The 9719-nt window shown below is 41.1% G+C and overlaps 1 protein-coding gene across 2 annotated transcripts in view; it reads left to right on the top strand.

The window, feature by feature from the left end:
• The window catches only part of sv2ba (synaptic vesicle glycoprotein 2Ba), a 19677-nt gene that overhangs the window by 2901 nt on the left and 7057 nt on the right, over positions 1 to 9719 (top strand). The window contains exons 2-3 of one of the 2 annotated variants that reach the window (XM_016468846.1): positions 7790 to 7873; positions 7973 to 8455. In XM_016468846.1, coding sequence (XP_016324332.1) covers positions 7993 to 8455 — 463 coding nt within the window. In that variant the 5' untranslated portion in view covers positions 7790 to 7873; positions 7973 to 7992. Of the gene's footprint in view, positions 1 to 7789; positions 8456 to 9719 lie in introns of both variants that reach the window. The other variant, XM_016468845.1, reaches the window with a different exon arrangement.

Here is a 9719-nt window from a genome sequence, read left to right as displayed (position 1 = left end):
CCAAACAAAGTAGTTTCGCTTTCACAACGAAACACACAGCATCTTCACGACATGGCGGCGGCGGCAACAACAATACTACAGTGAGAATAAAAGTTACGCCTTCTTTCTTTGCGTGAACATTTGGGCGGCGTTATGCAAATCTTCCCATATCATGATGTAGACATGTGGGAGTGTGTTAGGTAGGCGTGGTTGACTCTTAACTTTTATAAAGAATATCTCTTTGGATTTGAGACTTTAGTCTTTGCAACTTTACAGATCTTCTTTATGCACTAAGAGCTTGTAACACTCCAAAGAGAAAGGAAAAATTGAAATCGCATCATATGACCCCTTTAAAGTTCTGCATAATTAAGGGCACGGCCACTTGAGTGACAGGTGGATTGCCGCTGCTGTCACCACCGTCGAGCTAGGTGGGCATGGTTTCAGCAACCAGCTCCCGCCTCTTTGCCCATTTTTGATTATCCGGGAGTGATGCGCTGCCAAGATGGCAACGGCCGGCTCCTCCTACTTTAGGCTTAAAAAATGCTCTTCGGAAACCTACGGGTGACGTCATGGACACTACGTCCATGTTTTTATACAGTCTATGCTAAAGACCCACCCACACCATGTGCACTTTCAGCCATATAAAGATATATCACCTGACAGAGAGGATGACACAAAAGAATTTAGTGGGAAGATTGTATAAAGACTTAATTATTGATTTCAGTTTAGCTTTCAGATGTTAGAGCACATGCATTATGTATATATTAGAACATATACATACACACATCATAAATTATTATTATTTATTAGTTTTCAATGAAAAATGTTTTATTTGCTTAAATTCAAGTCATCTACTCACAGTCATTATAATGTGCCAGGACATGTATGTGCATTTTACATGCCCATTGCATGGTATTCAGAACATTGTAAATGGATAAATATCATGATCTAATCCCATAACAGACATAACCACATGCATTTGCTAGGTTTGTTGTAGCTTATTTTGTCTTAGTACATGTCTAAAGTTATGTAATGCCCATCTGGGGCTGCTAGATCATGATGACCAGGTCGAGACGGGATACTCAGTGAATGTAGATGTGTTCTCTCTGTAATCTCTTTTCTACTGTTTTTAATATTTGGGCAAGGGACAGTTGTCAGTGCTCAGGGATGAATGGCTTGATTTTTGCTCAATATATGTACCAGTTCAATCTGTTTTGCTCTTATACTCCAAGTTGTATTCTATTATGCTCCAAACATTTGATTATTTCATCAAGAGACATGTTCATCACCCTCCAAATTTAATCTGGCCTTCTGGGAATAAATAAAATTCATCTGTTTTTAAGCTGGATTAAATCATAGCTCTCACTTGGAAAGCGGTAGAAAATACGGCACATGTCGGGGCACAAGAAAAGCAATCTCCCTTTATAGTACTTAGATATTTTGATATTGTCAGCATCTTGATCCATTGCTAAACAGACACACATGAATGTGTGCGTTGCCATAAAAGCTGCCACATTTTGTTGCCATGCATGACATTCATTCATCAGTATATTACAAATGCACAAATACGTAAGTGTTCAATATGAAATACTTTGATTTCAGGCATGTAGTGAGCAGGATGTCTTGTCTCTGGTGTGTTCAGATCAAATGGCCTTTTGATCAAATGGCTTTTGTTATGTCGAGATCACAAGAAAACAACTCATTATGTTGAGATCACGAGAAAATTAAGTCGTGATCATGAGAAAACAAGAAAGAAAGAAAAATTATAATAATGCATGGCCGCTTAGAACTTCCATAGGCCTACTATTACAGATTGAAAGAAAGGAATAAAATGTACTGTAATAAGTGTAGAATTGCACTGTCTGTTTACTCACTTGCATCAATCGGAGTGAGAGAAACAGTGAGAGATGTTGAGACAGGTGAAAAGCGTTTGGGTAATAGTGAATTTTGACCTATTGTGCGTACCGTTGTTACTCCCGCTGTTAGCAGGGGATAATCATTGCATTTGTATGGGATCATTTTCCCGCCAAATGTATTGCAGTCAGGGATAAAAAAAATAACAAGCGTGAAACCAAAATTTAAAAACGCAAGTAAAATTAAAGTAAAGACCTGTACAAGTGAACAGAACGTAAGTTATGACTATAACTATGGATCTGTGAGACCGAAGGATGACCGTCACTAACGGTCTAAATAGAATGATAACCTTCGTTCCGCCTTCTCTCTAGACCTTATGTAAACAAAGTCATGCCCATGACCCCGGAGGCGGAACTCCTGCACGTATACAAGCGGGTTTTACTTCCGGCTCGTTCTCTTACCATCCTCTAAATAGGATGACTCATGTCAACAGGGTCGCGAGGAACTACAAAATCCATTCCATTTGCTCCTCGCTGGGCAACAGACATTAAAACAGCAGTGCTCACTGGTGTTGCGCTAGTCACATCAACTCTGTAAAATTTTGTGAACGTACATGGCGTAGACCATGATGCTGCAGCACAAATATCCTCTACTTGAACTCCCTTTAGTGCAGCCCATGAAGTAGCTACACCTCTGGTTGAGTGGGCCCGAACTCCTACAGGAACTGGCAACCCTCTCACTGTATAAGCATGGGAGATAACATCAACCAACCAGTGTGACAAACGTTGCTTCGAAAGTGGCAACCCTAGCCTGGTCTTTCCATGACAAACAAAAAGCTGAGAATGAGATTTTTTCAAAGGCTGAGTAACATTCAGAGGCAAGTCCCAACTTGGTGCCCGCAGAGTGCGATTCGGACAGAGACGATGAACCCCTTTCAGAAACTGGCATACCAAGGGATGTCGGCCTACTGGCTAGAATTGTTTAGAGTCTCCCGCACAGCATCATCTAGCTGCTGAGGGACGGGCTCTGCAGGGACCACACCCACAAGCGCAGAGCCATTGGGTTCTGATGCCAAATTTGGCCACCCACTTGTGACAGGAGATCCACCTGTGATGGTAGCTGCCACGGTTTACCCCGAATCAGCTGAATCATCTCTGAAAACCATGGCCTTCCTCGCCAACATGGAGCAACTAGCAAAATCATGTAGCAACCTTCCCTGATCCTCCGAAGAACTTGAGGTATTAGGGGAAAGGGGGGAAAAGCGTACAATAAATCTGTCGGCCATTCTTGTGACAGAGCATCCAGGCCCAAACTGCCGTCCTGTACTTTGAGAGAGTACCATCTCGGGCAATGGGTCGTTTCCGCGGATGCAAAAAGATCTACCTGGGCTGTCCCATATCGAGCCCAAATTTGGGCTATGTTCGCTGTACCCGGAATGGTGATTGCTCTTAGCGAGGACAGCCGTGGACATGCCCATGTTAATAGATCTGTTGCCACCTGAAGGCATCTTAGCGATCTCGTCCCTCCTTGGTGATTTATGTGGTAATTTACAGAGATACTGTCCGTTCTTATCAGCACATGTTTGTAGCAAATAATCGGTAATAGGGCTTACAGAGCAAGATGAACAGCCCTCAGTTCTAGCACATTTATGTGCTCTGATGACCAAGGGGGTTCCCACTTGCCGCTCACTGACCTGCCCTCCCAAACGGCTCCCCAACCTGTCAGTGATGCATCGGTTGTGATCACTGATCTCCTGTGGGGAATATTGCCCAATGGGGCTTCCCTGCGAAGGAAACTCCTGTTCACCCAGGGAAGTAAGGCTCGCATGCAGGCCTGTGAAACACACAGCTTCTTCCTCCGATCCTCTCTCGGATGAAGACGAAAACAGTTGAACCACCGTTGTATAGGGCGTGCCCTCAACAGACCTAAGGGAATTACTATTGATGCCGCTGCTATCATGCCTAATAGCTTCTGGACCCTGTGGGCTGTCACAATCTTCCCTGTTTGGAAGTGATTTATTGCTTTCTCCAGGCTGTCTATTCTCCGAGGAGTAAGACATACCTCCATTGTCAAGTAATTGAACTGTAGACCCAGGAAATCCACCTGCTGTTTGGGCTGGAGACTGCTCTTCTTTCAATTCACAGTGAACCCCAAGAACTAATTATGGGCTAGAATTTCTTCTGTGTTCCGAATCACCTGCTCTCGAGAAGGAGCGCAAATTAGCCAATCGTCCAGATATGGCAGGATCTTGATCCCGCGTAACTGAAGAGGAGCTAGGGTGGCTGCAACCACCCGAGTGAAGATTCTTGGTGCTAATGACAGGCCGAATGGTAGAACCCTGAACTGAAAGGCTTGGCCTTGAAAAGCAAAGCGGAGGAAGGGCCTGTGCTCTGGGCAAATTGGAACATGAAAATAGGCATCTTTTAGATCCAGAGATGTGAACCATTCTCCTGCACTTATGGACTGCATTACAATCCTTGTATGGATCATTTTGAATGGAAGAACTTTTAAGTATTGGTTGAGTCCCCTGAGGTCTAGAATGGGACGATGACCGCCGTCTTTTTTTGGCACTATGAAATAAGTTGAATAAAATCCAGTCTGCTGTGCGTTGAAGGGCACCTTTGAAATTGCTCCTTTTTGTAAGAGATTTTCTATCTCTTCTACCAGTATGGAGTTCAGTAGTGGGTCCCTGACAACAGTCATTCGGACTTTTGAAAAGGGTGGAGGGCGTCGTCGAAATTGCTGTCTGTACCCGTGAGCTGTGGTGGAGAAAACCCACGGGTCTGAAACTATTTTTTCCAACTGGCCCGCAAAAGTTGGGAGGAACAGTCGACGGCTGGCCCCTGATCCCTATGCAGGTCAGTCTCTGCCTGCATACCTCCGTGAACTTCCCTGTTGTTTTCCCCCCCGGGGCTGAGATTTCCTCTGGGAATATGTGGCAGAACGAAAGCTCTGCCCTTGAACAACAGCTGGATTACTACCCTTGCGCCTAGACCAAGCAGGTTGTTGCATCCCCTGGGATTCTTTATACTTCTGCCTGGAGGCTGTGGGAGGTTTATGACAGGCTCGCTGAACAGTTTCCCTCATTGTGATAGAGCGCTCTGCCCTATCCAGCACTTCTTGAGAGTCTGAATGAAAGACCTGACCAGGCATCACTGGCAAATTCATTAGCTCACCTCTTATGGCGTCAGGCAAAGTGGTTTGTGCCAGCCATATTTGTCTACGACATAAAATAGCCGAAGACATTACCTCCCCCACATCAAATGTCAGTTGAGAGTGGGTGGCCAAAGCTGAATCAACAAGGTTCCTAGAATCTTGGTCATCCGTGCTTATTGTTTTTCGCAAAGCTGCTAGCAGGATAGCCAAAGCATTGCCTGTAGGGGCTGCACGTGCAGCAGCATTAAAGGACCGTGAAACCAGATGGTCAGTTTTGGCACACTCCTTTCCTGGACAAGGAGGGTTTATTGGAAGCACGGACGGGGCCTAAGGCAGTCCATGCAGCTATCACTCGTTCTACTGGCGGCATGTCCCCCAATCCAGTTTCTGTAGGATAACGGGCATTGGCCAACCATCTACAGCCTGCATTAAATTGAGGCTTTTGAGACGGTTTCTTCCAAGCTGTTCTCAACATAGACATGTAGTTGTCTGCCACTGGAATACAAGGTGCAGAACTCTGAAAAACAAATCAGAATAATCCCAATTGAACTGCTAGTATATATAACTAGCCTAATGAACAATAATGCAATGATAGTAAATTCTGCCAACTGCAATTCAGCAGACAAAAAACACCACAATTCACAGGGACTCAAGGCACCTGCCCCATCTGGTGAAGAATTGAATGGTGAAATATAATTTAGATCGTTCTTACCAGTACCAGGTCTCTCAAGGCGAGAAAGGTAAAGAGAACGAGCCGGAAGTAAAACCTGCTTTTATACGTGCGGGAGTTCCGCCTCCGGGGTCATGGGCATGACTTTGTTTACATAAGGTTTCGAGAGAAGGCGGAACGAAGGTTATCATTCTATTTAGACCGTTAGTGATAGTCAGAGTGAGGTTGAAACAGATCACTGAGCATCGGCAGTAATGAGGCGCGTTGGAGTGACGTCACCGCCCCTCTTCGACTGATTGGCTAGAGGAGGAGCTGTCAATCTAGAACTAGTGGACCAATGATGATGTTTTAGCCCTCCCTGATTTACATGAAACTCTAACCGCAACATTTGGAAGAAGAAGCGCAGAACGTGGAATAAAGAGCAAAGAGAAAAACAGCATAAGCATACAAAAAATAAAAATATGTGCAGAAAATGTCTGAGAGCACAAAAAACAGAGAAATATAACCAAGGAAAACATGATTTGGTGTGCAATTCAGATAATTCTGCATTAATATTTCAGTTTTGTGCAATATGATTTTAAATGTGTTGAAAGTTTTGATTCGTGCTTATTATTTTTTTAAATGCGTTATTAAATTTCTGATTTACACTTATTATTTTTTTATCCGTGACCATTGTTTGCTATTCTGAAAACGTTGCTTTCATTTTTAAATTTTGTGCAATATAATTTTACTTGCGTTTTTAAATTTTGGTTTCACGCTTGTTATTTTTTTACCCCTGACTGCAATACATTTGGCGGGAAAATGATCCCATAGTTACATGCACGACGCAGAGAGAGTGAAAAAGGACAGCTTTCTGTGTAGACATCGGAAATTCAAATGCAAAAGGAACTGCAATTCCATTTGAGTTTTGGCAGGTTGCATGCATGATGCAGAGAGAGTGAAAAAGCAAATGTGGTAATTAATATTGCTATTTAAATATGACAGGCTCATAACTCGTAAGATATGGGAAATACAGTTGCAAATGGACTTTGCTTTTTCATTTGAAATGTGGCAGTTACTGTGCATAAGCGAAAGCGAAAATTCAAACGGTAATGCAAGATTTGCAATTGCATTTAGATTATGTCACAATTCATGCATCCACATATGGAAAACGCAACTGAAAATACAATTTGCAATTCCTTTTGAAAATTGCCCTGAATATTCCTCCATACATAACAAAACGAACACGAACAGGGCCGGGATGATATTATGCAGCGCCTGAAAATAGGCTTATTGGAAGTTACCTAGCTGGGACTATTTTCAGGCGCTGTGTAATATCATTGCGCCTGCTGCACCCATGGTATGGCAGCAAAGTTCCTTGATTATTACACCGGAATGAGAGTATAGTTCCTAGCCATATCGGCCTAGAAAATCGCAACTTTTCATTTTCCGTCGGTCTTAGTACACGATGTAACTAGAAGAGTCAAGTTTTAAATAGGAAAAATATAGAAACTCTTTGGTCATTTTTGAGCGAGATGCAAAATAAAATAAAATGTAAGACAATAATAATGATAATAAAAATTACCCTACAACAGCTCTGTTAATACATTTATTATAACATTCACACATAGTGTTCAAATTGGGATCTGTAATATATTCTAATGTTTTAAAAGAATTCTCTTCTGCTCAGCAAGGCTGCTTTTATTTGTACAGTAAAAATACATGCCTGATTCAAGTCTCAAAAATGGCCAAACAATATTATTTTACTAACTTATTAATTTTAAGTTAAATTGTGCTTTGTTGGTATAATGTCTGCTAGAATGTTAAAAAATGTTCAGTGTTAAGTAAATATTTTTTAATTGTTGTTTTGTAACTGATTTTTTATTTGAAAAGCAGGACAAAACAGTAAAAAGCACATTTTGGCTATTTAATTCATGCAATGGTGAAAAAATGGCAAAATAGGCCTACATGGGGGAAAAAATGCAAAAAAACGTCTTCGATATTCGGCCTTCAGCCCATTGTTTCATTTTGTTCGGCTTCGGCCAAGAATTTTCATTTAGGTGCATACTATAATCTATCCTTAATAAGATTGATTAACCTATTTTTCCCCAACTTATTAACTTTTTCTAACTAACATTCTTTTTCTTTCAGGTGCAGCATGTGGCCTTGTGTAGAATCAACCAAAGGGAACTAACTCATTGTCATCATAAATGCTGAGGCCTTAACTTAAATCAGGTGCAATTCATATTTTAAGACCTTTTTGGATTTGCTACTATCACCAAAGCCTCAGAGATTTCTGTGGATTATGCTAATTTAGCCATTTTTGTCCTCAAGAATAACAAATTCAAGCCAAAATGGATGACCCTTACCAAAACAATATAAACCAGCAGGGAGAAACGTATCCCACATATGGAGAAGGAGGAGAGTACACTTACTCCTATCAGACAGACTACCCTCCTCAGGAGGAGGAAGATGCTGCTAGTGATGTCACCGAGGGGCATGATGACGATGATCAGATGTACGAGGGCGAGTACCAGGGCATCCCTCATCCGGACGAAATCAAGGAGGCACGGAGAGCCGCCCGGAGGGAGGCCCGCATGAAGGCAAGGATGGCAGCTGAGGTGGAGGAGGAAACGTTGCCTGATCAATACGAGTCCATCATGGAAGACTGCGGTCACGGCCGCTTCCAGTGGACCCTCTTCACGGTGCTGGGTCTGGCCCTGATGGCTGATGGGGTGGAGTGCTTCGTAGTGAGTTTCGCCCTGCCCAGTGCTGAGAAGGACATGTGCCTGTCGAATGCTGATAAGGGCATGCTGGGTGAGTAAAGGAGCGGGGATCAGAATCAACTTTATTCCTAATCAGACAAAATCAGTTTGAGAAGTCTTTGTTTGTAGGAAAGCCCAATCGAAGAATTAGACACATTTTTGACGTGATTCAATGCAGAGTTTTCAGAACTAAAAACAAAATGTGACGTGAATATAATAGCAAATGTTAATGCTCCTCACATACTTTCAATGAATATACTTTCTAGATGTCCCAGATAGTTTTATATTTGTCAAATCAACATATAGACCTAAACCATTTTAACACGGGATGATACATAAATAATTTAAAAAGTAAAATGTTGTTCCACATTTCACAAAGGCTTCCTTATCGTCTCTATGTAATTACTTAAATTTCAATCATTTCAATTATTATTATTATTATTATGTTTGGGACAGTATGCTTTTTATTAATACTTTTAATTAAGCTAGGATGCATTAAGTTGGTCAAAAGTGACAGTAAACACATTTATAATGATACAAAAGATTTCTATTTGAAATTAAAGCTGTCCTTCTGAACTTTCTATTCATCAAAGAATCTTGAATTTTTTTTTCAAAAATGATACTAAGAAATGTTTCTTGAGCAGCAAATCAGCATATCAGAATGATTTCTGAATGATCATGTGATACTGACTGGAGTAATGATGCTGAAAATCCAGCTTTGCATTAGTGCAATAAATTACATTTTAAAATATATTAAAATAGAAAATATATTCCAATAGAGAATAGAAATTTCAAATAAATGCTGTTTTTTTTTTTTACTTTCCATTCATCGAAGAATTCGGAAAAATATTATGCAGCACAACTATTTTCAACATTTAATAATAAAAATAAATATTGCTTAAGCACCAAATCAGCATGTTAGAATTACAATTCAGCTTTGCATCACAGGAATAAATTATATTTTTTAATATATTCAAACAGAAAGCAGTTATTTTAAATTGTAATAATATTTTGTAATATTACTGTTTTGACTATATTTTTGATAAAGCAGATATCAGATCCCATGTGCACCCTGAAGTGTACAAGTGTACAAATGAGAATGTTTCTTTGATCGCGTGCCATAGTAAAGGAGAAGCAGGAAAAGTTTCAATCAGGGATGAAAGTAGTCTGCTGTCTAGTACTGTGTGTAATCCACAGGGAGGTTCACAATCCCTGCCACGTGCCTGATAATCACTTATCCCATTCTCTAATTAGCCATTTGAGACTGTGTGTGTGTGTGTGTGTGAGAGAGAGAGAGAGAGAGAGAGAGAGAGAGA

This window comes from Sinocyclocheilus anshuiensis, unplaced genomic scaffold, assembly GCF_001515605.1.
Source record: "Sinocyclocheilus anshuiensis isolate Anshui unplaced genomic scaffold, SAMN03320099.WGS_v1.1 scaffold1093, whole genome shotgun sequence".
NCBI classification, from domain to species: Eukaryota; Metazoa; Chordata; class Actinopteri; order Cypriniformes; family Cyprinidae; genus Sinocyclocheilus; species Sinocyclocheilus anshuiensis.
Note: the sequence above shows the minus strand (reverse complement) of the source record. Positions and strands in the feature narration are given on the sequence as shown.